Raw genomic sequence first — 27,838 nt, 5'->3', positions numbered from 1 at the left:
TTTTGCAGCTCCTCCCCAGCAGCGAAGCTGAATCCCATCCTCCCAGCCGCTCCTCCGGGCTCTCAGCAGCCCGCGGGCCCCGCCCACATCTCCGCCCACGGCCCGCCCTCACCCTCCAGCGCCGGCCCCCTCCCCATGACCTGCATTGCCATTGGCCGACTCCTTTCTAGGGCTCCGCCCCCTCCCCCTCTACTTCTGCGATTGGGTCAGATGGCTGCCCGTCAGCGCTGTCGCCAGGCAATGGGGCCGGCGCTCCAGAGGAAAATCCGTGGATGGCCTGACCGGAAGTGGGTCGGGTCGGTGCTGAGGCCGAGAGTCCAGGTGAGCAGAGGGGAGGCGCTGGCGGGCGGCTGACGGGAGCCTCGGGCTGGCGTAGGGATCAGGGTTGATGGCCCTGGTCCCGGGAGCACACGGTGCCGGAGTGGGCCTGGGCCTGTCCCTCCGTGGCTGGCTACGCCGCGGGCCGGGGGTGGGGGAGGTGGGGGCACAGCTGCCAGGGAGAGAGGGTCTCTCTGTGGTGAGTCGGAGCACAAAAGCACCCCACACCTTCTCCCTTTTTGTGGTGGAAATAAGAGGGTCCCGGCAGGTGGTCACCCCAGGGCTGAGCCAGCCGTCCGGACTGGAGAGCGAGAGAGCCAGTGTAGACGATAGAGCTGGTATAGATGCGGAAAGGACACGGGAGCATCTGCGGGAGGAGCGTCAGGGGGTTATACTGGAGTGCGTTTCCGGGGGGGGGGTGGGGAGTCCTTCCCTTTTGTATTGTGACTACAACCTACTAGCTTTGTCCCAGGAGAGTCGAGTGATAGCTAAATTCAGGGCAGAGGGCAGAGGAGAAGAAAGCAGAAAGGCACCCAGACTATACCACCCCTGCAGATCAGCCAGTGGGCCCCCTGGAGGAGGGAAGCCAGCCGTGGGCAGGAGCAGGACAGGTCACCTTCCAGGCAGTAGGGACTACGCAGAGTGAAGGCTGGCCCCGGCTCAAGCTGGCCCTTTGCAGAAGAGCTGCTGGTTCTGGGACATAAACAGGGCGTCAAGTGCCTCTGTCTAGAAGGGGCCGTTGCAGTCTGCCCAGAAAGGGGATACTGAGGGCTGGGTCACCACTCTCAGGACAGTGGCCCCTTGGAGGTGGTGGGTTGGAGGTTGGCAGGCCAGGGCAGAGAGCATCCTCAGGACAGGAGCCAGTCGGAGAGGCTCTGAGAAAGAGTTGACTGAACTATCCTAGGACACCAGCAGGAACTGCAGGCCCCATTCTGCAGAAAAACGGCACCTGGCTCCCTCCCCAGCCCTGAGGGAGTTCCTTCCTTTCAGGCCGGGCTGTTCCCCTTGTTCCAAGGCAAGAACGCAACCTTTAGTTGTCTCGGCGCCATCTGACTCCATCTTTGGCCTCCAGAAAGCAGAATTAAATACCCTATGTTCCCACCTTTAATCCTTTCCACCTCATTATGCAGCTGGTGGTATTCCCCCATTTTACTAAGGGTCAATAAGGCTTGGTAACCTGCCCACAGACATAAAACCAACCGGCATCAGAACTCGAACTCAGATCTTCCCATCTTGGCTAATGCCATGACCTCAGAGCCTGGGGCCCCTGTGATTGGAGGCAAGCATTCTGGGCATCAGCAGGCTTCAGTGCGGCCCCTCCCACTCTGCCCACTGGCCCGCATCCTTGGAAGCCAGAGGTTCTCACCCTCAGCCCTACTGACATTGGGGGCCAGGCACTTCTTTGTTGTGGGGGCTGTCCTGTGCATTGTAGGATATTTAGCAGCACCCCTGGTATCAACCCACGAGATGCCGGCAGCACCCCCCTCCCCAGTTGTGACAACTAGACATCATAGCCAAATGTCCCCTGGGGCACAAAACTGCCCCAGTTGAGGAGCACCTGTGTCGAGCAGTCTCAAAGTAGCACTGAGGTGCGTCCTGCTGAACGAGGATCTGGCATGCATCAACCTGCAGAAGACTCAGGCCGGCCTAGGGTGGTTTTCTGCACAACTTGCTGGGAAAAAGGCTGTCCCAGGTAGCAAGGTGCACCCAGGAGAGTCCCGTGAGAAAACTATTGCCAGGAACTGAAAGAAAGTTCAGGAACTTGCATTTGGGGAGAAGTAAGGACACATCGAGGGCCTCATTCCTCCCCAACGTTGATAGAAAAGATTTCCGGGGTGATTAATGCAATCGAGGCTAAGACCATGTGCCTGGGGACACTTTGTTCCACGGCCATTACTTCATCTTAAAAGGCGATGGGGCTGTCCTTGGAGCTGTTTGAGTGCATCCCTTCACCAGCATGGTGGGGCGGGGCGGGGGGCAGGGGCGTGATTGCAGAGGCTGCCTGACCTCCCCCCTCTCGGGGACTCCAGGCCCATGGCTCTTGCTTGCGGCTGCTCCACACCCTTCTCCCTCCTACTTGAAAACCTGGTGTTGCCAGCGTGCCCTGCTCCCAGCCTTTCCTGGTGTGTCCCCCTGGCGCTGCCCTGTGCCCACCCGCGTGCTCATGGGCTGCACCTCTGCTATGTGCCTCTGCCCTCCTGTGCTGCCTGTTGGCACCTGCCCAGCCCCGTTCCTTTCTGCCAGCCGTGGAGGTCTGGCCAGGCTGCTCCATCCTGCTCTGTTTTCAGACAACAGTGGAGGAACCTGTTTCTGGTGGGGTGGAGGAGGAGGTTGGGTGGGTTGGAGGTGAGGGGCTGGGCGGAGGCAGGCGAGGGACCCCTTGCTCGCTAGTCCCTCTGGTACCCTTTGCCACACCAGACCTCGCCTCAGTCTTAGTTTCACCCCTGCGCCTTTGTGCGCACTGTCCCCACTTCCCGGGTCAGCCACTGTGGGTGCCCGAAGACCCAGCCGGCTGTGTCCTTCGGGACATTTTCCCTTCTTGACTCCTGTGTTCTCACCCCCTTCCCACTGATCCTCGTGTCCCTTGTCTGTCCCTCCCTGGTGGATGGGACACTCCTGCAGGCCTGGGCCCCTCTGGGGCTTCCCTGTGTCTGTCCGCTCTCCCTGACGGGGCCTGGCCCAGGAGACGCTGAGTTATTTATTGAAGGAATGAATGCGTGTGCTGACGTCAGGAAGGCACGAGTCCTGGAGGAGGTGGGACCTGTGACCTCTTGGTGGCATATCCTTGGGTCTCTGATTCCTCAATCACAGAACATTTGGAAACTTCTGAGGAGTGGCATTTAAATGTTGGTGGCCTTTTAGCCCCAGACGCCCCCCTTAAAGAGGCTGGTGTCCCCGATGGAGCAGTTCCTTGATTTTGAGCAGGGAGGAAGCTTTCTCTGGATTTTGGGACTTTGAGGTACAGCATTTAAATGGCATCCCCGTTAAAGAGAGGCCGGAGGTGGCATTGGCCTGAGATCCCGTCCTCGCTCTTGGCTTTCCCTGATGGCTTCTGAGCTTGTTCTCAAAGTGGGGGTGGCTCAGCAAAGCGCTTCCCTGTTTGTGCTGAGTCCCTGCCATGCCCAGGCCTGGTGGGCTGTGGGATACCGAGGTGAGGGCGTCCTGGAGCCTGTCCTTGGGCAGGGGACAGGTTGTAGGTGGTAGAGCAAGCAGCACTGATCCAGGGGGCCCCTGAGGCTGTAGGGGTCCGGGAGTGAGCCCTGTGGGAGCCACTTGGGGGCCTCGGGCTTTCTGAGGACCTGGGCCAGGCCATCCTCCTGGGAGTTGTGCATGGGAGCCCACGAGGTGGCAAGGGAAGGGACCAGTCCACCTGAGAGGTCAGCAAGGAACGACACAGCCATCGGACATGCGCGTCCTGGCGCCTGCACGCGCCAGCCTGGCTCAGGGGCTGGGCAGGTGGCCCTGGGGCAGAGTCTCTTTTGTGACTTTCAGATTCTAGCAGGTGACTTGGGCATGGACTAAGGCAGGGAGCGTGGCTTGAGCAGAGTGAGCAAGGGGGGCCTTGCTCCGTGTCTGTTAAGGCAACAGTCAGGAATAGGAAGGACCTAGTCAGCAGACTAGGAAACTCCAGAATGCCGGGTAGTCTTGGAGCCCAAAGGCTGAGTAGGACGGTGAGGTGTGCAAGGTCAAGGGTGTGCAGAGGGCACAGTGAGGGCCCTTTGAGCCAGACGGGGAGCAGAAAGGAGCCGCTCAGAGGGACTTGAGTCTGATGCCCTGAGTGGACCACACGCATCCGTGAGGCTGGCCTTGGAAACTGGGGTGGGCACGGCCTTCAGCCGGCCTCCAGGGTCCAGCTCTGGTGTGATGCTGTGCTAACGTCTCAAAAACCTTTCCCTCCTAGGTGTCGGAAAGACTTCCGTCTCCTCCAGCCATGTAGGTAAGTCACGGGCCTTCTCATGTCACAAACCTGCAGGTTTTCCAGAAGTGAGAGAGTGATGGTCTTTGCTATGAAGACCTCGTCTAAGAAGGAAATAGAAATCCCTGGAGTGCACGTTTATACATTAACCATTTTCAGGATCTCAGCTGAATAGCAACATAGGGGCACAAGGAGAGTGGTGTGACAGATTTTTTGGTGACTTGGTAAATTAACAACAGATTTTGAGAAAGTCTTGAATTTTCCTGGGGAGGGAAAAATACAAACCTAAAACTACTTTGGCTAAGGCTGTCCTGATTTAATATCTGTAATGTTTATAAAGCTGTGACCGCCGCAGGTTTCCAGACGGCGTGCAATGTTAATACTAGAGAGGTTCTCTTTGTGTTTGTCACCTGGTAGCTGGCCCGTACATCACAGGCTTGGAGGCCGTCCTGCTGAACACAGACACCTTCCTGGAGCAGCAGCATCGTTGAGGGCACCAGCAAAATGAAGGGCCGTGTCCTTCCTGATCTTAACTTTAGCCCCACTCGGTTCCTCTGAGCACCATCAATAAGAATTTTATTGCATTGTCAATAAAAATGATTAAGATACCCGGGCACTGAATTACACCCAACCCAGACTGAACCCTGCCTTCTCGGAGTCTTCCAAGAAGACAGCCCAGACCTCAGACCAAGCCCCGCTCCCACGCTCTTACCGAGACCCCCACACTCGCTGCACGGCCCCCCCACCCACGTGCTCCTGCTCTTTAGCTGGCGGGCGTGGACGTGTCGTCTGTTATGATCTCTCCGGGGTTCCCACCGTGGGCTCTGCTGAACTCACTGCAGAGGTGGTGATGTTAGGGATATTAGTCCCTTTGCTTTCACCCTCCCCCCTCTTCTCCAGAACCAGCGGATATTTACAAATCCAGCGACAGTGGCTCCTCTCCTGATCAAGTCCTAAACGGTCAGCTTGTTTCTCACGGTCCTTAGAAGAGCTGGTAAAGAGGATGGGTCTGTCTGCCTTGGCATGGCTGCTTGGGCTGTGCCCCTGGAGGGGACCAGGCACCAGCTGGTGCCGCCCCCTGTGTCTTAGAGATGAGAAAGGCCTCGTGCAGGCTGGACCTTGAGCTCAGGGCTGGCGGTTTTCCTTCTGGGTTCTTACGCCGCTGAGAAACTTGAGGAGTGGAAGCATGAGGCCAGAGAGCCCGTGAGCAGCAGCCCCATGCCGGGCTGCAGAAGCCCTTGCTTGCAGCCTGCCTCTGCGAGGAACCCCCTGCCGGAGGCTTCCTGTCCCAGGCAGACGGTCCCCGTGCCAGGATGGCTGTGCTAAAAAGACGGAAGAATAGCAGGACTGTTGGAGAGGAGATGGAGAAATTGGAAGCCTTGTGCTTTGCTGCTGTGAATGGAAAATGGAAAACAGCCTGGCAGTTCCTCAAAAAGTTAAATATCAGATTACCATATGACCCAGCAATTCCACTGCTAGGTATATACCCCCAAATTTGAAAGCAGGGACTCAAACAACTCCATGTGCACACACATGCTCACGGCAGCACTGGTCACAACACCCAAAAGGTGGAAACAGCCTGGATGTCCATCAACAGATGGCGGGGTAGACCAGATGTGGCATCCCCATGCACTGGAATAGTATTCAGCCATGAAAAGGAATGAAGTCCTGACACAGGCTGCCACGTGGATGAACCCTGAAAACATTCTGCCAGGTGAAAGGAGCCAGACACGAAAGACCACATGCGTGCAACGCCATTTATATGAAATGTCCAGAGTAGATAAATCCGCACAGACAGACAGCATGTTAGTGGTTGCTGGGGACTGGGGAGAGGGGGCGTGGGGAGTGGCTGCTGATGGGTCTGGGGCTTCTTTTGGGCTCATGAAATGTTGTGGGACTAGATGGGGGGTGGTTGCACAACATGGCGAATGTACTAAATGCCACTGAAGTGTACACTTGAAAATGGATAATTTTATGTCTGTGATTCTCACTGCAGTAAAAAGAAAGACAAGAAAGATCTCGATTGTACCCCATTTCCGCTTGAGGTCTTGATCAGCCAGCTCTTGCTGGGCCTTTTTCCAAGCTCCCTGCTGCAGCTGGGAGGGCCTGTCGTCCACCCCCCCCCCCCCCCCCCCACCCCGAGGACCTGGCGGGAGACTGTTTACTGTTGCACCAACGGAGTTGATTGAGGAGAAGTGGGGGAAGGTGCTGTGTCTCCAGCAGTTCGCTGACGGGAGTTTCCAGGTGAAGGCTCAGGACAGAGTTAAGAAGTCACAGCATTTTGCTTCTTGAGAGATTTTTTCATGTGACTGTGCTTTTCTGTTTGGATCTCCAGATCTCTTGGCCCTTGACCCCTTCCTGTAATGAGGTCTGTGACAATGAACAGAGGTCACCCGCGTTTGGGTGCCATTCTCTGCTGGGATCTCAAGTGATAATTAACTCATTGACTTAACAGTCTCTGGGGTAGGGCCGTGATTATTCCCGTTTTACAAATGAGGAGATCGAGGCACAGAGAGGTTCGGTCGCTTGCCTAAGACCACACAGCTAGGAGGAGGTGGAACCAGGATCACAGAGGTAGAGCTTGTCAAATAGCATGTTGGCTTTGTAGGTGACATTTTCAAGGTGTTGATTTTATTCAAATATATGTGATCATCAGCCTTACAGATTTTTTTCAACTCAGGTTTTTAAAAAATGAACATTTAGATTAAAACACTGATCTTCTTCTACTTTTTACTTACATTAGCTTGGGAACTGTGTTTTCAAATGAAATCCAGACTTCTTTGCTCCTGGAGGCCGTGGGAATCAGGATTGGCTTTTCCCACTCCGTCTGTCTCAACTATCCGTTTCTAGCACACTGAAACAATGTTACGTGGCTCTGATGCATTTAAGCCGCATTTTGCAGCGAAATCAGTATTTATTAACTTGACCATGTAATTATGAACATTTATGTTGTGTGATTACTACATTTTGGTTTTTCTCTCTGACTTGATATCTTTTCCTTCTGCAGAGGATTCTGCCAGATAGAAGGGAAGATGGGGAATGCCAAAAGCCGCTCGGGGCAGAACGCGTGTTCACAGTTTCTTCCTGAGGAGCGGGCCGAGATCGATCGACTGTTTGATGCTCTGTCCTCGGGCAAACACAGCTCCAATACCCCGCCCAGATCCTTCTCTCTGCAGGCCCTCCAGGCAAGAGTAACAGTCAGCAGTTAATGTCTAGTCTAGAGCGAGGGTCTGCAGCCTGTGGGCCCCGGGCCAAAGTCGGCTGTCCGTGTTTTGAGACGGGTCTATGGGAATGCTATGAGGTTTGTTTCTGTAAAGGGCTGGATAGCATGGATCTCGGCTTTGTGGGCCACATCCTCTCTGTTGCCTTTGTAGCATGTTTTGGGGACGTTTTTAACTTGAGTTTGACCAAAGGGGCCAGCCCTGCTGCCCACCTCTCGAAACACTGTCCCCTGATTTGCCTCCGAGACCAGGGGACAGACTGCCTGAGCGGGGTTTGTAGGTCCAGTAACCACAAAGTTTCAAGTATGCCTTTGCTTTGAGAATTTGTAAGTGTTTGATGTCGTAGGAATTTTATGGTCCTCCTAACGAAAGGACAGTTTCAGATTCGGGGTTCACCTGATGAGAAGTCAAAACCGCCCATCTCCCCATCTTTTTGCCCCCTTCCTGGGGCTTTTAACTCTGTGTTTGAGTGCTCAGGCTGAGGCAGGACGCTGGTGAAGAGATATCAGCCCATCTTCCCGGGAGGTGGGGAGGGCGTGTAGTGTGTGAAGACGTTCCAGCGGCCTCCTCTTCTAGAGCATTCAGAATGGGAGCTGGTTGGGGCACTGGGGATCCCCCCGCGTGCTCACTTTGCAGATAAGGAAGCTGGCCAGGGAGGCTGGCCGGGTTCCAGCTGTGGTGTGCACACGGGTGCACCTGTGTGCATCTCCGCCAGCCCCAGAGGAGCCAAGGCTGCCAGGTGACCCGCTGAGCTGGAGCAGCCAGAACCAGACGGGCCAGTGAAGGACCTGCCTGCAGAGCGGGAGACTACATTCACGTGGGTTATCAAGATAAACATGGTTAAAAGTCGATCAGAAAACCTTGGCGACTGAATCAAGTTTCCTTTGGGAAGGAATCAGAGGTTGCTTTTCCAGTGGGACTTTGAAAACACCAACAGAGACAGGAATCCTCTTTTTGAGCAGTGAGGGCGAGAACCGGCTTTACAAGCACTTGCCGCATGTCGATGTTGTCACAAATGGTGCAGACGCAGTGCGTGCTTACAGGAGGATCCGGTCCTCAGACCCTGCTAGGAAGGAAATTCGCAATTTCATTCTTGATTTGCTTTCTCTCCCCATTTATTTGTAATCTCTGGACCAAATCAGATTTGATGTTGGAGTCAAAAAGGAGAACGACATTTACAGAGTGTCATAGGCAAGACATGAATTAAGAATTAGATTGAAAATTTAAATAAAAATTAATTAAAAATGCATACTGAGCACAAAGAACTCAGATAAGAAGTGAAAGCTAGTTCGTATATTTGGAAGTGCCTAATATAGAGGAGACCAGATGAGCTCCACACAGACGTATGGTCCGTGAGAATAAATTCCAACACGCAAATGGCAGCTGTTAGAGTCTAGAATGAAGAAGATGTTGTAAGCAGTGAAGAGCAGACAGTGGCCAGAGGCAGGAAGGACACGGCCAATCTGGGGAAGCTAGAAAGTTTGGAGGACAGGATGGGAAAAGACTGTGGATGAGTCTGATGGCCAAGATGAGCCACAAGCCGGGACGTGTTAGGTGTGTGGGTCCTTGAGTGGTGCGATGCCCTTGGGTGGGGGAGAGATGGCACACCTGGGACCCAGGAAGGTTACGTTCTGGTGGAAACAGCAGTGCTTGGTCTTGGTCCCCCAGTTATTTTTCCCTGATCCTACCACGTTTAACTCATACCCTGTCCAGCCTTTTCTCCTGCTTGTCCCCAACAGAGCCACATTGGGGAGGCTCTCCCCCCAGAGATGGTCACCAGGCTGTATGACGGGATGCAGAGGGTCAACCTGACAGGGACAGCGAAGGGGCCCAGCGAGGGTGTCTCCCAGGAGCAGTTCACAGTGTCGATGTCCCACCTCTTAAAAGGAAACTCCGAGGAGAAGAGTCTCATTATCCTGAAAATGATTTCTGCTACGGAAGGTCCTGTGAAAGCAAGAGAAGTCCTAAAGGTAGCAGGGCCAGGAGGCCCTCGGCAGCCGTCCCATGCAGTCTTGGTGTCCTAGGGTGGGGGACTTGGGAGGATCAGGCAGCTGGTGGAGGCCTCATGGAAATGTCCACCCGCGGGGAACCCGTGAGCGCTGGGTGAGGTCAGAACTCCTGGGCAAAGGCCTTGGGAAAACTTCTAGGCCAGCCCAGAGCGTCATTAGAAAAATGAAGACGTACCTAAGTTATGTGATCTTTTCCCACACTGCAGTCCACGTGGTTGGCATTAAAGAGAGAAAACGCCCTTCCCCGTGTTGGTATGACATAGGCCGTGGGTCACGGTGGAAATGTTACTAACGGTAAAATTTTGATGTCCAAGTTTACAGAGGATCTGGTTGGCTCTGTTATGCATGTGCTAGACCACAGACAGCAGCTGAGGGGCTGGACTCAGAAGAAAGCCCCGGGCTGCCCGCCCAGGGTGCAGGTGCTGGCGGCTCAGCTCTTCTCCGAGATGAAGCTTCAAGGCAAGTGCCCTGTGTGGGCTCGCACGCTGAGACCTTGGCTGTGCGGAGTGGTACCCCGCCGTCGCGATGACTGTAGTCTTGGAGTAACGTTTCGTAATCAGGAAGTGTGAGTCCTCCAGTTTGTTCTGCGTTCTCTAATTGGTTGGCAGACAATTCATAGTCTTTCCTCATCATCCTTATTCCGCGAGGTCGGTGGTGACGTCCCCACTTTCATTTCTGACTTTAGTGACTTGAGTCCTCTCTTCTCTTCTTGGTCAGTCTGGCTAAAGGTTTGTCCATTTTTTTGTTGATTTTTTTCGAAGAGCATATCCACCGTATTTGTGGATTTTCTCTGTTCTCTGTCTAGTTTCTATTTCATTTCTCTTTGCTTCTAAGTCTTTTATTTCCTTCCTTCTGCTTGCTTTCGATTTAGTTTGGTCTTCTTTTTCTAGTTTCTTAAGGTAGAAGGTGTGGCTATTGATTTGAGATCACTCTTCTTTTTTAATACAGGCGTTTATGGCTATAAATTTCCCTCTAAGCACCGCTTTAGCTGAATCTCCTAAGTTTTGATATGTTGTGTTTTTGTTTTCATCCATCCCAGTGTTTTCTAACCTCCCTTATGGCCTCTTCTTTGGTCTGTTGGTTATTTAGGAGTGTGTGATTTAATTTCTCCGTGTTTGTGAATTTCTCAAATTGCCTTCTGTTGTTAATTTGTAATTTCATTCCAGGTGATTGAAGAACATACTTAGTATGGTTTAAATTCTTTTAAATTTATGGAGGCATATTTTATGGCCTAACGTGGTGTATCCTGGAGAATGTTCCACGTGCACTTGAGGAGAATGTGTATCCTGCTATTGTTGGATGAGAAATAGTATATATTTAAATTTGATTTGAAAATACCTTGAGATTTAAAAATACCTTGTGGTGAATCTCTTTGCAAAATAGACTTGTTTTATAAAAGCATTACTGTTTTATTATCAACCTGGATTTTTAAATGCAGTTTGAAAATAGGTCATATTTCAAAAGTTAAGTCGTGTTTAGAACTTGGAAAGAAGAACTACATAATATTATGTATTATTATATATATGTGTATATATAAATATAAATAAAATACCAGCAGTTTGTCTTCTGGTATAGATACCACGTCATCTCTATTCTTATTCGGTAGAGACAGAAAGCAGGACTAGCGATGTTGCTATGAAACAAGTAAGCATCATTCATAGTTAATGAAACCCACTCTTCCCAGATGAACTAGAAGGATGCCAAGTAAATTAGAACAGCACGCGTCCACATGCTTTCCAAATGACTCTGGGGGTGGGGGTGGAAGCCCTCGACAAGTGGCTTTTGGGGTCATTTTGTCAGGAACAGTTGGTGAGGAGTCGCGGGGCTGGGCGAGAAGGCATGTCTGTCTCGGGGGGCCTCTGAAATGCAGCTTGGAGAGGAGAGAAAAGATCAGAGTGTTGACGCTGAGTTTTCAGATCAGTGCTGTTCCCCGAAGATATAATGCAAGCACTAAGGCAGGCCACACGTGAAACTTTCAATGTTCTAGTAGCCGCATGAAAATAGTACAAAGAAACAAGTGAAGTTAATTTTAACATGTCCAAGATATAATTTAACATTGGTAATCAATATGAAAAATGATCGAGACTTTTTTACATTTCTTTTCACACCAAGTCTTTGAAATCGGTGTGTGTTGTGCATACCGCACGTCTCGGTTCAGATGAGCCACACGTCAAGTGCTCAAAAGCCGCACGTGGCTCCCGTGTAGGACAGCCCAGGTTTAGCTAGGAGATACAAGTGATGTCGTCGCCTCACTAACGCTGTTCTCCCCTCCCTTAGAGGGTGAGAAGCTTCTGGGGCCTCAGCAGCTGGACTGTGACTGTGACCGAGCCATGATCGAGGACTGGGTGTTCAGGACCCCCCACGTGGCCACGTTTCTGAGCGTGGTCATCAACAGAGGCTTCCTCCTCCTGTGCTCGTCCCTCGACCTGTCCGCCCTGCTCCCCGAGCGTCTAGTCGACCAGGGGCGGGAGTTTGAGAGCATCCTGGACGTGCTGTCCGTCATCTACCTCAACTCCCACCTGCCCAGGGAGCAGCGCCACCGCTGGCACCTGCTCTTCTCGTCTGAGCTCCACGGGCACAGCTTCGCCCAGCTCTGCGGACTCATCACCCAGCGGGGGCCCTGTGTGATGCTCCTCGAGGACCACGACGGCCACGTGTTTGGTGGGTTTGCCTCCTGCTCCTGGGAGGTCAAGCCTCAGTTTCAAGGTAAGACTTTGACCAGGACCGTGAGTGGTAGAGGCCACTGTGAGCACCGACAAAAGATGTGGGCATTTCTTCCATCTTCTCCAAGTGGTTTTTCTGGATGCTGTCAGGAGGGTTTTAAAAGGTGATGCTGCTTTATGGTGGTTTAACACTTTGTGGGTATCTCTTTTGATTCTGGAAAGAGGAGGACAAGCAGGACAGGCACCCTTACCCCGGATTTCAGGGGAGGAAACTGGTGTAGGATCATTGCACGGTGTCTGGTCCCGGCCGTGGGAGAGACTGGGCCGTGGATGTCTCAGAAGGGACCGGGGGATGCTGACTCTGTCAGATGGGATGTCTTCTCTCCAGGACCCGCTTCCTTTCCTGGAAGCCGCCCCCCGCCCCGCCCCGTCTGTCTGCTTTGCCGCTTCTGCCCTTCTTGTCTGTGGTTTTCAGTTTTGTGAGTTTGCTGGAGTTTGGAACTTCTCTGTGAGCCTTCAGTGCCCTGGCTGAAAGGCTCTGAGTGCACTCTTCCCCATCCTCAAAGGAAAATATTCTGGAAAACATTTTTAAAGGACCACTTTTGAAAACGCTCCTTTCTAGGCCAGTGGGCTGTTCTTGTACTCAGAGGTGAACCTGCCTTCCCAGGATTTGGTGTCACTGCATGTCCCCTGGGTGCATGGCCCCGGCTGCCTGAGGCTGTGTTCTCAGTGGGTCTCCTTGGGGGCCAGCAGCTGTCAAAATGGACGGCTTTGCCTAGTGGCTCTGGGAGCCCAGATTCCAGCTGCCCTCACTCCCGTGAGCTAAGTGGAGCGGCCTGGCCTTAGGAATTCCAGAAGATGCCGCTCTTCTCTCTCCTTCACCTGTTTGCACTGCTAGCTCCTTGTCGGGACTCGGTCCAGGGTCACCTCCTCCAGGAAGCCTTCCCAACCACACAGAAAGGGCTGGGTGCTCCCTGTGTATCCTCTGTCGTACTGCCTGCCCCTGGAATTGTTCCTGTCTTCTCCCTACCAGGAGAGCTTCTGCCGGCCGGGGAGCCGCGTCCAGGAGCAGAGCTGCCATTTCTAGAGAGGGTCTGGCCAGCAGTGGGGCAGCCATTTGCCTGGGACAGGGAGAAGGAATTGTGAGATGAAGGGTTGGGTACCTCTGTCCCTGAGAGCCCCTTTCTTTTAGGATTTGGTTTTCTCTAGGTTTCAGAATGTTCTAGATCTTTAATCCAGTTGCTGCTACCAGCCCTTCCCCAGTATGTCAGAGGTCCCCAAGACCCCCTAGGAGGACTCACAGGACTCTGCCTATGGTCAGTACATCCTCACAGTCACGATTTCTCACAGTGAGAGGATGCAGAGCGAGATCAGCAAAGGGCACAGGCACATGGGGTGAAGCCCACGGGAAACCAGACGCCCGCTCCAGGGTCTTCTTCCAGGGGAGTCACACAGGACACACTTAATTCCCCCAGCAAGAGTTGTGGCAACACCTGTGAAATGCTGTCTGCCAGGGACACATTAGGGACCCAGAGCCCAGGGACCTACGGGGGGGACATGAGCACCCTTTGCCGACATGTACCCCAATCCCAGACCCCAGGAGGAGAGCAGGTGTTCAGCACCAGCCACGCTGTTTGCACAGTTTAGGCCCCGGGAGCCCCTCCTCTCAGTTCTGGGGGTGGTGGGGACCCTTCCCAAGTCCACGTGCGCAGACGCCAGCTGAGGGCCGGCCTTGGAAGCAGGGCTTTGGGGCCGGCCGGCTCAGGCCTGCTGTGTGAGCTCCTCTGCGCACCCACCTTCCTGTCACAGGTCGTGGGAATGGGGCGTCCTCCCCCTGCTCCATCTGTGGGCTGTGGGGGCGAACGAGCTGCTGTCCCTGCACCGTTGGGGGCTCTGCTGTAGGAGAGGGAAGAAACCCTGAGAATCATTATCAGAGGAACCTCCTTCTCTTCCAGCGCCTTTAATCTTAACGCCAGGCTGGCACTGCTGTGTCTTAATGTTTTATTAACAAGCAGAATCAATCTTCCTGGACACAGTGGAGAAATCAATTACCCGGTTTCCAAACGCGAGTCCTTTCCGTTCTGACGTGTGAGGCTGGGTTCCAGCAGAGGGCAGCCTTGCAGCACTGAGCCAGGTGGAGGTCGGTGAGCCTTCCTGTCGCTTTGTCCTGCAGACAGCCCTAATATTCGAGACAGGAAGTGATAGCAGTGGGACGGGACTTCATTTTCCCTCACCTTCTCTGTGGTGCAGTTGACGGGCCCACGGCCTTGGACTGAGCACACAGCCTCGCGAGTCCCAGCGCCAGCCCTGGGCAGCGTGCTTCCTTTCTCGCGGCCTCGGTTCCCCAGAACCGTGTGGGATGGTGCTGTGTGTGAACGCCGCCTGCCTGGCTCTCGAATGTCCTTGCTGTGAGTTAGGTGCGCCCTCTCTGTGGGCTCGGCTCTTTTGCAGGTGATGCCGACCCCTCGGGCCCTTGCCGCTGCACCCTGGAGAGCAAGCATCCCCCCACGTGGCCCTCCCCGCTGGGAGCGGACCCCAGGGTCCACTGGAATGGGGTCCATTGCAGCCGACGGGCCTACGCTCTGTGACCCCAGCACCTCGCTTAGCATCCGGGGCCCCAGAAACGTTGGTTGAAGGACAGCCTTAGGATTGCAAAGCAAAGTGGTGCTTGTGCCCAGCACCCGGGGCCCAGGGTGGGACCAGGCAGGTCATTGCATCTGAAAGTGCCCCTGGCCTTCTGGGGCCACCCAAGCCCGTGGGGTCAAGCCTGAGTTGTTAGCCTGGAGTAGAGCCCTCTGTCGTCCGGCTCCAGGTGACCTCTCCAGGCTCATTTCCCTTCTTCCCCGGTCCCAGGGCTCACAAACCCTGTGGTTCAGCCCAGGGGCCCTGCTGTCCCCGTCCCTGCGTGGAGTAGCCGTCTCCATCTCAGGACGTCCTTTCTGACCTCAGAGGCGCTAATTTTTGGCCTCCAGAGGCCCCTTGACCACCCTGACCGCAGAGGCCCCCGTGGATCTGTCTGAATTGGAGGCCCCAGTGTCGCTTGCCTGACTCTGCTGGGCCCTTTCTGCTTCCAAGGGCTGTCCTCCCCCTGAGGCCCCTCTGGGGCTTGCCTCCCCCCTTCGTGTCTGCCCTCCACAGTCAGGCTCCCGGCCCGCTTCCCAGGACCTTCCTTCCCACCTCACAAATGGCCCGACCCCAAAGTGCCGTGAGCTCGGCCCCGTGTCAGCTTGTGTGACATCAGGTGCCCTTCGCAGCGTTGCTGTGGAGGGGCAGTCCTTTGGGCCAAGTGCTCACCACTGTGGGAGCATCCCTGTCTGGCTCCTGCCTGGCTGGACGCTCGGGGGGCACGAGGCACGGCCGCCGTCCCTCTCCTGCACGAACGGAGGAGGGAAGGTGGGAAGGCGTCTATGAGACGGGGGTGCCGGCGTCTCCGGAGTTTCCACGGGTGCCTTCTTTCAGTGGCACATCTGCCCACACCTGTGCCCTTGGATGAAGGTAGACAGTCCCCTGTCACCATGTGTCCCTCCCACCAGCTCGTGCCCTGTGGGCGGCGGTGTGTCTGCAGGCTCTCTGCCCCCCGGATGATGCTTGCTTTTAGGCTGGGGACAGCCTCACACAGCATCACGTGCCTACTTGAGGACGCTGTGCTCGTGCCGAGTCAGGACCTGGGGTGACCGCCTGCCCCCTTGCTCCTACGTTAGAAGGACTCTGCTCTTTCTGACTTAGTGGGGCTCGGCCAGGAACAGCAGACAGAGTTCCCACCTCTGCTTCCCAGGAGACAGCTAAACGGCGTCCCCAGCAAGAGGATGTCACGTTCCTTCTTAGCTGTCACGGCTCCCCCCCGCCCAAGCATCTTCAGCTCATTCTCTGGGTCCCGGCAGCTGTGTGGCCTGTCCTCCGTGGGGTCTGGGAGCTGTCCACTGACACCTGCCCACGGTCTGTGATGGCCGAGGCCCCGGTGTGGCGAGCTCAGGGCACCAGAGGACCTGTGTGAAGGGTTTTGCCTCCTGAGCGGTGGCTGCTTCTGTTTCTGCTCCTCTCCGTGCCCAGCCCGGATCCACGACCCTGCTTATTTGCCCTCTGGTCACTTTCAGGGGACGACAGATGCTTCCTGTTCTCCATCTCCCCCAGCATGGCTGTGTACACCTGCACGGGCTACAACGACCACTACATGTACCTGAATCATCGGCAGCAGACCATCCCCAATGGCCTGGTAAGGACTTGAGAAGGGCAGGGGCGCGTCCCGCCTTCCTGCTGTCCATCCCTGACGGGATCGGCCCCCACATGCCCAGGCCGGCGTGTCCCCCATGTCACTGGGAGCTGTACGCGCTCGGTTACCTGAGCATGCCGGGTTCCCTTCATCCTGCCTGGGCTTTGGGGCCATGACCAGAGACAACAGGACAGAACTTCTCTCATGGAAGGACAGGCCTCTGTTGGGGTGTTTCGGTGGTTTGTGTGCAAATGGTGGATTCGGCCAGTTTTCCTGGTAATCAGGTGGTTGGCCAGTGGCCGTCATGGCTGGAGATGGTGTCGGTGTCAGACCTGCCACCAGGCATTGCTGCCCTGCCACATGCTGAGGGATCGGGGGGCAGCGGCCGGGGGCATGTCCCAGGCTGGGCTCCCTGGACCCACCAGGAGTTGTTGACAGTGACTCACAGAACAGCGTGTGGGGCCCCAGTTAGGGTGACAGTGCAGCCTGTCAGCTCTGTGCTCCAGCCTGGAGACTCAGCCACAGGACAACGAGGACAGGCTGAAGGCCAAGGACAGGCAGAGGGCGCTGGGGTGGCCGATGGGGTCAGGGCTGAGGTGAGGAGCTGGGACTGGCATCCATGCATGTCCACCAGCCCAGCACCTGTGAGCCACTTAGTTTGGGTGAGGAATGTGTCTTCTGCCAGCACCCCAGCCCATTTGTTTTCTTCTTAACAAAAAGTGCCTTTGGGGAAATTCCAGCCCTGTGCTTGCAGAGCCCGGGGCCCAGAAGACTGGTCCACCCTGTCAGGATGGAGAGGGCCCCAGTGCTCTTCCCAGGCTCGCTGCACAGCTCCTACGGAGCCCCCCGAGGACCCCCAGCCCCTCCCAGAAAGGGCAGTTTGGTGACCACAGCGGTGAGGGCCTTGGCCCCAGGAACAGCACCCAGCTGGTCCCCAGTAGTCGCCAGTAATTGGCCCGAGGAGGGAAGCAGCTATGAGTCGACTGCATTTCCCTGCTCGGGCTTGTGCTCCACATTAGTTGCAGGCCTCCCAGGGACCCGAGAAGAGGCGGAGGTGGAGGGAGAAGTGATCAGGAAGGTGGAACAGTGGTTCTGTTCCGCCAGCCGGTGGCTCAGAGCTGGCAGTGTGCGGGGCGGTGCAGAGGACGGCTGGGGGTCGCCGGCCCGGCCACCTCCTGCTTCCTCTCCTTGCCTCATCCCCTGCAGTGAGTGGGTGACTCATGCTCTGAGCGCAATGTCCGGGTCTGTGCAGGATGAGAGTCCCTGCCTGGAGGGCCCAGACACAGTAGGTTTTTCAGCGTCACCTTCTGTGTTGACCTCTCCGTTAGTTTAGTGGTTTGGGTCTCTGGGCCCTGGTGGGCTATATATTTCTTTTTTGTCTTCTGCTGTCACTTGGGCTTCCAGCCAGTGTGGCCCCATGAGAAAGAGCCATGGGGTGGGAGTCTGGACACCTCCGTGGTGGTTCTAGTAACTTGTAATGGGAAACTTAAATGGCGTCAATCTATATATTTCACAGTTAAAAAAAAAAAGAAAAGAAAATTGCATCCACTTCTCCTCCGCCCTCCTCTCAGGCTGGTGCTTAAGGCTGAGCGAGCTTAGGGTGTCTGATGTCCCGGCTGAGGACGCACTGGCGCTCTTCCCCTCACAGGGCATGGGCGGGCAGCACAATTACTTCGGGCTGTGGATCGATGTCGATTTCGGAAAAGGACACAGCAAGGCCAAGCCCACGTGTACCACGTACAACAGCCCTCAGCTGTCGGCCAAGGAGAACTTCCGGTTCGAGAAGTTGGAGGTGTGGGCGGTGGGCGATCCCCCAGAGTCGCAGCTGGTGAGCGTGCAGGCATTTCTCCACTTCTCGGCTGTACCCCTTTTACTCCTCCCTCTGGGGGTGGTTTATTCCTGATTTGTTTCCGGCAGCTGTTGCTGGCCAGAGGGATGCCCCCGGCTGCACAGCACAGTTGGGGGTCTTGTCGGGGTCCGTGGGGGTCAGTAGAATGAACTGCCCAGGGAGGCAGGGCCTTGTATAAGGTGTGAACCCCGGGTGGGTGGACGGCCCGTCCGCAAGGTGGGGAGGGTCTGGGGTTCCTTCTAGTTCCGTGGCTCTGTGACGAGTCATTGGGCCCTCTGTACCTCGTCACCTCCCTATGATGGTGTGGGGGCGACCTCAGTGAGGGAGCCAGAGCGCTCACTGCAGTGTCCTTGTGGCAATAATAGCATATTGATTGCATGCTAATGAGCTTGAGCTGGCCACCATCATTGAACAGCCCCACCTTCCCTTCCTCCAAAGGCCAAGAGCAAGAAGAGCATTCTGGATGTGGACCCCGAGGCCCAGATCCTGCTGGAAAGCTGTGGGCGGAGTTGCCACAGCCAGGGGCTCCGGGAAGTCCCGGAGGACGATGAGTGAGGTGTCCCCGAGCTCGAGTCTTCCTGGAGCTGGAGTGTGGCCCCCCAGGACCAGAGTGCACAGCCTGCAGAACATAGCCCGCCTGGACGGAGCGCACAGCTGCCGACCCTCCCCTCACCCCGCTTGTGCCTCCTGTAATGTAGAGCCACGCTGGTCGTGTCCAGGTGGTCCTGGCCGTGCTCAATCATAACAGAGTAAAATTCCTCTGGTGCCATATGTTGGTTGGTGGGTGTGTCTCCTAGAAATCCCGAGTCAGATTAGCGATGGAATTCTTATGCTTTGTCCATCTCGTCTGGATGAAATCCGAAGAGGCTGAGGTGCCGAGATGCTGAGACCTCTGCTGGAGTTAGCGTTCGTTGGGAACGTGAGCTCTTGCCGTGTCGGAGGGGGTTCCACCTGCCGGGGCTCCCATGGCCTCTGCTCAGACCGTCCCAGTTACACACGGGCCTCGATGGTCCATTTCAACTGGTAAAGCGGCGTTTGGATGTGAATTTGGACACTTTTGGGGAGCATCTTCCTATGACATGGAATTTCTGTATTTATAAAAAAGCATAGTATATTAATGGGGAAAATAGCTGAAGATTTTGAAGATCACAGTGGCATGGGTCCTCAGGAGGTGTTTATAATAAGGTGCCACATCTGCCTTTTTTGGCTGTTTTTAAATGAACGTGTGAGCAAATGGGGAAACCTCCTGGTTGTGGTTCTGTTGCTAGTTTAAATGTGGGGGACTCTCTGGTCCCTAAGGCGAGAGTTCTGTTGATACATACACACGGCAGGTCGCATAGGTTGGTGGTGACCCACTTGACAGTGCTGGCCTGTGTTCTGGCCTCCTGGCGCCACGCCCAGCAGTATCGCCCTCCCTGTCAGTGCTGTTCCCGAAGGGGAGGGAGGGTAATTGGTCAGTGTGGACTCGCTTTAAACAGACTCCAGTGATTCCGCAATGCTAACGATGCCCCAGGCGGGCTGGGCCTCCAGGCAGAGCTGCCATCTCCCCATCCGTCAGAGGCAGGCCTGAAGAAACTCTGATCTCACTGTGAGGATGCCCTCCTTAAAGGAGCTGTGGGGCTCATCTCTAGGAAACTTACCTCCTCTTTTTGTCTTTTGCTGCAAACTTTGACCTTATGCAGATCTGACAAAAGCGCAACCTTTTCTTACAGAGTTTGCCCTGATTATAAGCCATGGTAGACTGAGCTCTTTGCATAGTGCAGGCTCTGCATTTTTTACCAGGAGGCTCATCACACTGTGCACTTGGCAGGGCCCCTGGCTGAGCAGAAGGCCTTGTAACTTAGCCTTCAAAAGGAGAGGGCGAGCTCAGACGGGGCACGGAGGTGCAGAGGCGTGACACCTGCAGACGTGGCCGCGATTGATCTTCCTCATAAAAAGCCAGTCTTTAATAGCTTCTCAGGTGCATTATGTGACCTTCTGAACTGATGGAATAGCAGATAGGGGATATTAAGACCCTCAAGTATCCTCACCAGAATCCGTAGAATTAGGTCCTGAATCTTCAGTTTGTTGTGGAATTTTTTTATAAAATGCAATTAAATACCTCGCTGCTGAAAGGTCCCTTGGTGTCCGTGCCTTGAAAACCATTTCCTGGTGCCTCTGTCGGCGGCTGGCTGAGAGGGTTACATTTTGCATGCATGCCTTCTGCCCTGTGCTGTTCTAACAAGAGTCAGGTCACAAGTGGGGAACTGTCCCCCAAGACAGCACACTTCCACGCGGAGAGGAGCCTGCCCGGCCAGGCGCTTGGTAACCTGGGGGACGTGGCCCTCGGGTGGGTGCAGGTCAGCCATGAGACTTGCTTGGCGTGAGGTTCTGCCTCTCCCCGCTGGGTGTGGCTCTGAGCACACAAACCTGCTGAGGATGTCAGCCGTGCCCGGGGCCCCTGGGCCTGACAGACCACGCTCTGCCTGAGGCGGAGAAACCTGTGATGCTAGTTTTGACAAATGAAGAGTTTGTTCTTTTATGAAATGGGAATAAGAATTCAGGTTGTAAAGACCAGCGGTGTCCCTGAAACTGAAGACGGGCTAGGGCCCCAGAAGGTGCTAGAAGGAAGAAGTGAAAGGAGGACGTCTGTGGTGCAAATGTGGCTATTGTTATTTTTTCCCCATCAAATTGTCTTTATTAAAACTATTAACCATATGTGTACCTGGTGAAAAAGGGTGACGGACAAAAGGATATAGCTTGAAGGATGTCTTCCTCCTGTCCCTTCTCCAGCTGTTTTCATTCCTTAGAGGCAGAACCACTCATGATAAAACCACTGAGGGCTCCTGCCAGGGGGAACTCACTGCACGCCCGGCGTACCTGTGTTTTACCCACTGGTGTGTCCCTCACCTTGCTTTGGTGACGATGGCTCCGTATCCACCCCTCTGTCTCCTTCTTTGTCGTCATTGACCTCATGACGTCCCATGATACAGATGCTCCATGTTTCTGGTGTCTGACCATCCCTGGCTGGGAAATGTTTTGTTTGTAGCTAATTGTTGCTCGACTGAATATCCTGTACATGCGTCTTGCCCTGTGTCCGCGGGATGAACTCCCCGAGGCTGAGTTGTTGGATCAACTGCATGCTTTTCTTTTGAGATTTTGGCAAATTAACAAATCTCTTTCGAGCTCAATATATAATTCTAACATAGGAGAGTGCCTCTTTAACATGTTTTCACCCACAGTATATTAAAATTTAGTTTATACCTGATACACCAAAACTATAATTTTCTATTTCTCTTGTGAGCGGCCGTGGACAGCCTCATTTTTCAAAAGCCATCTGTATCATATCCTTCACCTGTCTGGTGTTTTGGGGTGTGGGTCTTTTTCTTAGTGATTTGCAAGAGGACTTTTTTTTTAAAGATTGGCACCTGAGTTAACATCTGTTGCAAATCGTCTTTTTTTTTCTCTTTTCTTCTTCTCCCCAAAGCCCCCAGTACATACTTGTATCTTCTAGTTGTAGGTCCTTCTAGCTGTGGCATGTGGGACGCCGCCTCAGCATGGCCTGATGAGCCGTGCCATGTCCGTGCCCAGGATCCCAACTGGTGAAACCCTGGGCCACCAAAGTGGAGCGTGCGAGCCTAACCACTCGGCAACCGGGCCGGCCCCTACAAGAGGGCTTTTTTGAATGAAGAAAAATAGCGTTTGCTGTGTATGGTAAATATTTTTTCTAATTTGTTTGACTTTATTTTTCTGTACATAAATTTTGCATCTTATGTCACATTTGCCAGCATTTCCTCTTAAGCCTTCTGAGAGTTGTAGTTTGCATGGAAAGTTTTCTCCATTCTGAGATAAAAACAAAAAAAATCCATGTATTCTGCTATTTCTGTGCTTTCCATTTTTTTTTACTTCTAAATCCATTCAAAATGTATTTTAAAATATACTTCTATGTTACCCCCAAATAAATTCCAGTACCTTTTATATTAAATGGTGTGCCTCTTCTCACTGACTTAAAATGCTACTTTCTCATCAGCTGAATTTCCCTATGAACTTAGGTCTCTGTCTCATGTTTTAATTACTGGAGTTTGATGATCAAAAGACATAAGATCTATTCCCCTGTAAGTGCTGTTTTCTGGAATTTTCCTTCATATGCTTGCCCTCTTATTTTCTGACCTTTGGTAGCACTTTGACCACTTCTAAAAAGTTCGATAGTGTTTCTGAGATAGCATTAAGTGGAGATGAACACAGTGAGAACTGACGTTTGGCTAATGTCGGTTCTTGTCCACGAATGGGCACATCTGAGTTTGCTACATTGTCGTTGCTGGCACTGGAAGTGGACGATTTTTTTCCCTAACTGATGATTGTTTGAACCCAGGAAAGCTCTTAATTTTCGACATGGTTTTGTACACAGTTACCTTGCTGAATTCTTTTATCCAGTAGTTCGCAACCTTGAGCCTGCATCAGAATTATCTCGAAGACGCCTTAAAATGCACATTGTGGAGCTCCGCCCCCAGAGGCTCTGATTCAGTGGGTCTGGGGAAGGACCTGAGAATTTTCATTTCTGATAAATTCCCTGCTGATGCTGCTTGTCCAGGGACCTCACGCTGAGAACTACTGCTTTTCATTGTTTTTGGTTAATTATGAATTCTCTGGGAGTTTGCAGGTATTCTGATGTTTTTCGTGTGAATTCTTTATTTTCCCTTCCCTTTTGAAGGATTGTTTTTGTTTTTGCTGAGGAAGATTCACCCTGAGCTAATATCTGTGCCAGTCTTCCTCTAATTTGTATGTGGGATGCCGCCACAGCACGGGCTTGATGAGCAGCATGTAGGTCCACACCTGGGATCCGAACCTGTGAACCCTGGGCTGCCAAAGCGGAGCACGTGAACTTAACCACTGTGCCGCCAGGCCAGCCACTGTAGTTTTTTGTTTTGTTTTGTTCAGATTTTATGTAAGTCATGTTTTCGTTTTAAAGTTGTGCTGGCTTTTCAAGGTAATTTAGAACCTTTCCTTTTTCAGATTCTAGAAAAGACAAATAGAAGGAGTTTCTTAAAGTTTGGGTAAAATTCACCTGGTACTTTTTGGGGTTTGGCAGGCAAGGAGGGGGTTCACCCTTGATGGCCTCATCTCTTTCTCTTATCGTCCGGATTGTTTTAAATCTCTGCTGGGATCAGTTTTGGCAATTTCTGTATTTCCTAGTAAATTTTCCATTTTATTTAAGTCTTCAAATTAATTTACATAGGATTGACTGAAATACTTGAAATCTTCTGTAATTCTGGGTTTTTTCTTGTTTTCCTTTCATTTTCCCTAAGTTATGTTCTACCAATTTTGTTTGTTTTTTGAGGAAGATCAGCCCTGAGCTAACATTGCCAATCCTCCTCTTTTTTTGCTGAGGAAGACTGGCCCTGAGGTAACATTCCTGCCTATCTTCCTCTACTTTATATGTGGGATGCCCACCACAGCATGGCTTGCCAAGCGGTGTGTAGGTCCACACCAGGGATCCAAACTGGCGAACCCCGGGCCGCTGAAGTGGAACGTGTGAACTTAACTGCTGCTCCACCGGGCCGGCCCCCAATTTTGTTTTTAAATTCATTTTGCTTTCATAGTACTTCTTCCTGCTTATATTTATTTTTATTTGTCAGATTTTTTGAGTTGGTTGTTAAATTACTAAATAAAAAAGAATGAAAGTAAGAATATACAGAGCTGTTTTTACTCTGAGCTCTGCTTTTTTTTTTATTGAGGTCATGATCGTTTATAACACTGTGAAATTTCAGTTGTACGTTATTATTTGTCAGTCACCATATAGATGTGCCCCTTTGCCCTTGTGTCCACCCCCTCAACCTCTTTCCTCTCTGATAACCATTAATTTATTCTCTTTGTCCGTAAATTTGTTTATATTCCACATGAGTGAAATCATATGGTGTTTGTCTTTCTCTGTCTGGCTTATTTCACTTAACGTAATACCCTCAAGGTCCATCCACGTGATTGCAAATGGGATGATTTTGTGTTTTTTTTGTGATTGAGTAGTATTCCATTGTATATATATACACCACATCTTCTTTATCCATTGATCAGTTGATGGGCACTTGGGTTGCTTCCCTGTCTTGGCTATTGTGAATAATGCTGCAATGAGTGTACGGGTGCATAAGTCTCTTTCAATTGTTGATTTCAAGTTCTTTGGATAAAAACCCAGTAGCGGGATAGTTGGGTCATCTGGTATTTCTATTTTTAATTTTTTGAGAAATCTCTGTACTGTTTTCCATAGTGGCTGTACCGGTTTGCACTCCCACCAGCAGTGGATGAGGGTTCCCTTCTCTCCACATCCTCTCCAACATTGTTTTTTTGGTCTAGTGATTATACCCATTCTAACAGATATAAGGTGATATCTTAGTGTAGTTTTGATTTGCGTCTCCCTAATGATTAGTGATGTTGAACATCTTTTCATGTGTCTGTTGGCCATCCGTATATCTTCCTTGGAAAAATATCTCTTCATCTCCTCTGCCCGTTTTTTGATCGGGTTATTTGCTTTTTGTTGAGTTGTGTGAGTTCTTTCTCTATTTTGGAGGTTAACCCCTTGTTGGATATATGATTTGCAAATATTTTCTCAGTTGGTGGGTTGTCTTTTTGTTTTGTTCCTGGCATATAGTTTTTTCATAGTATTTTCGTATAACCTTTTGTATTTCTGTGGTATCTGTTGTGATTTCTCCTCTTTCATTTTTAATTTTATTTATTTGAGCCTTCTCTCTTTTTTTCTTAGTGAGTCTGGCTCAGGGTTTGTCCATTTTGTGTATCTTCTCAAAGAACCAGCTCTTAGTTTCACTGAGCCTTTCTACTGTTTTTGTTTTTGTTTTTTTTGCTTTCAATTTCATTTATTTCTGCTCTTATTTTTATTATTTCCCTCCTTTTGCTGACTTTGGGCTTTGTTTGAGCTCTGCTTTTTTAGCAGCACTGCATAGATTCAACAGATGTGTGCTCATGGTTACCTTCTAGATTTTCTTCAGTTGTTATTTTGATTTTCTCTTGCTCCCAAGGGTCTTAAAATTTTGGTGTGCCGGAGAATTTTCTCACAAATTCTCTTGCTCCTTTTTAGTTCTGTTGCACAGTGATTAGAGAAGTCACCTAGATTATGTCTGCTTCTTGGAATCAATTGAGATTTTAGTTGTGTCCTCACATGTGGCCCATTAGAGTCCTGAATTTTCTGCATCTAGGTTTTCCCCTAAATTTCCCCTACTGCGCCCTGTGCCTTTGGCAGTTGTGTTGGTGCATACCCAGGCCTGTTAGATTTTGCATGGTGATTATCGCTCATTAAATTCCCTTCTTTGTCTGTCGCAATGCTTTTGGTATGGACTTCAATCCTGTCACCCCCGCGGTGCCTGCTGTGGTTTGCATTTGCCGGGTATATTTGTGAACAATTTTTCTGAGTCTGTTTTTTTTCTCATCAGCTTTATTTTGAAATAATTTTGGGCTGACAAAGAAGTTGCAAGCATAGTACAGAGAGTTCCTCTGTACCGTCACCCGGTTTTCCCCAACGAAAGCATCTTACTAACCAAAGCCCAAATATGAAGACCTGGAAATTGGTGTTGGTACAACTCTGTGAGCTAAACAGCCGACCGTGTCTGAATTTCATCCGTTTCTACACAGTAGCCAATTGTAGGCAAACTTGAGGCTAAGGGCACAGTCCTGTAGCTGGCAAGCTCTGCCCAAGATTTCTGACACCAACTGCAAGTTTAGGGGGTTCCCAGAACCACGCTCAGGGTTGCTAATTCACTAAAAAGACTCAGAGAACTCCATGAAACCTGTTCTACTGGCGTTCATGTTTATTACAGGGAAAGGATCCAAACTGGAACCAGCAAAGGGCAGAATCCGGGAGGGTTCCCCACGAAGAGCTTCCGGTCATCTTCTCCCTGTGATCCTTCTAGGGGGTCCTTGAGCCCGAGAGTGCCCTTGGGAACCCCGACACGAGATCTATGAAATTTCAGTGCATGTGTAGATTCATGTACCCACACTACAGTCAGGAGACAGAACTGTCGCATGACCCCAAAACTCCCTCCTCTGTAGTCACAGCCTCCTAACCCTGACCCCTGGCAACCTGTAATCCATTCTCTGTCACTGTAATTTTGTCACTTTAGGAACATTATGAGCATGGAACCTTTTAAGGTTGGCTTCTCTCACTCAGCTAGAACCCATGAGATCCATCCAGGTTGTGTGTGTGTGGTCCTTCTCCCTGCTGGGTGGTCATCCACTGTACAGATGCCCTAGTTTCTTTATCCATTCACCCACTTAAGGACACTTGGACCGTGGCTAAGATTTGGCTCTTATAAATAACGTCACCACAAACATTCATGAATAGACTTTTGTGTGAATATAAGTCTTTTCTAGGATCGACACCTACGAGTGAGATTCCTGCATCATATGGTAAAAGCCTGCTTAGCTTTACAGGACATTGCCAAACTGTTGTCCAGGGAGGCCGTAGCACTGACCTCCCCACCAACAATATACGCGAGTTCCAGCTGCTACACCTCCTTGTCAGCACTTAGTATTGTCAGGATTTTTTATTTTAGCCATTCTAATAGGTGTGGTGTAGCTCCTTGTGGGTTAAGGTTGCCTTTCTCTTCTGGCTACTCATGGTGAACATCTTTTCATGTGCCTATTTACCATGCATATGTCTTCTTTGGTGAAGGCTCAGTTCAAGAGTTTTGCCCATTTCCTAAATGTTTTCGTGTTAGAACTTCAAGTTTTAAAAAATATTCTGGATCCCAGTCCATTGTTGGATTTGTGATTTCAAAATACTTTTCTTCCAGTCTGTGGCCCTTTTTTTTTTTTTAAATTCATTTAATAGTAAGTTTCATGAGTAAAACTTTTTAATTTTGGTGAAATTCAATTTAGCAATTTTTCTTACCTTTTATGGATGGTATTTTTGGGGTCACGTCTAAGAACTCTTTGCCTGACCTGAGATCCCAAAGATTTTCCCCTGTGCTTTGGTCTGTGGCCCGTTTTGAGTTAATTTTTGTCGAAGGTTTGAGGATTAGGTCAAGGGGTTCCTTTTTGGTTGTAGACGTCTACTTGTTCCAACACCATTTGTTGAAATGACTGTCTTTTCTCCATTAAATTGCTTTTGGATTTTTGTCAAATATCAGTTGGCTATACTTGGGTGGGGCTATTTCTGGACTCTAGTCTGTTCAAGTGATCTGTGTGTCTGTCACTTGGCCAATATTACACTGTGTTGATCACCGTGGCTATATATTAAGTCTTAAAATCAGAAAGTGTGTTTCTTTCAACTTTATTCCTCTTTTTCAAAGTTTCAGCTATGGTAGTCCCTTTGTCTTTCCATGTACATTTTAGAATAAGCTTGTCTATGTCTACAAAATCTATCCTGCTGAGGTTTTGAGAGGAATTGTGTTAAATCTACAGGCCAATTTAGGGGGAACCAACCTCTTTACTACACTGAGCCTTCCAATCCGCGAACACAGTGTGTCTCTCCATTTTCTTTTAGATTTTCTTTGATTTCTTCCGTTGGCATTTTGTAGTTTTCAGCACACAGATCCTATACATGTTTTGTGAGTTTACAACTATTCCATTTTTTAAAATTGTGAGTGGTATTAAGTTTTTAATTGTGGTGTCCCGTTGTTCATTTCTGGTATACAGATAGACAAGGGATTTGTGTGTGCTACCCTTGTTT

At 51.4% G+C, this 27,838-nt stretch overlaps 1 protein-coding gene across 4 annotated transcripts; it reads left to right on the top strand.

Moving 5' to 3' along the window:
• The first annotated feature begins 202 nt into the window (after positions 1 to 202).
• MEAK7 (MTOR associated protein, eak-7 homolog) lies at positions 203 to 22,164 on the top strand. Of its 4 annotated transcripts, XM_070500221.1 has the most exons (10): positions 210 to 321; positions 4,220 to 4,255; positions 4,652 to 6,039; positions 7,242 to 7,419; positions 9,195 to 9,425; positions 9,779 to 9,923; positions 11,742 to 12,170; positions 16,222 to 16,340; positions 17,986 to 18,165; positions 18,625 to 22,147. In XM_070500221.1, the coding sequence occupies exons 3-10, from the start codon at positions 5,885 to 5,887 to the stop codon at positions 18,739 to 18,741; spliced, it is 1,554 nt and encodes a 517-aa protein (XP_070356322.1). In that variant the 5' UTR covers positions 210 to 321; positions 4,220 to 4,255; positions 4,652 to 5,884; the 3' UTR covers positions 18,742 to 22,147. The 4 variants fall into 4 exon arrangements, with proteins under 4 accessions (XP_014696126.3, XP_070356323.1, XP_070356322.1 ...); XM_014840640.3 differs by lacking the exon at positions 4,652 to 6,039 and having other exon boundaries at positions 203 to 321; XM_070500222.1 differs by lacking the exon at positions 17,986 to 18,165 and having other exon boundaries at positions 209 to 321; positions 21,680 to 22,164.
• Positions 22,165 to 27,838: the final 5,674 nt, after the last annotated feature.

This window comes from Equus asinus, chromosome 28 (assembly GCF_041296235.1).
Source record: "Equus asinus isolate D_3611 breed Donkey chromosome 28, EquAss-T2T_v2, whole genome shotgun sequence".
NCBI classification, from domain to species: domain Eukaryota; kingdom Metazoa; phylum Chordata; class Mammalia; order Perissodactyla; family Equidae; genus Equus; species Equus asinus.
The sequence above is the reverse complement of the archived record's forward strand: the minus strand, read 5'-3'. Positions and strand labels throughout refer to the sequence as shown.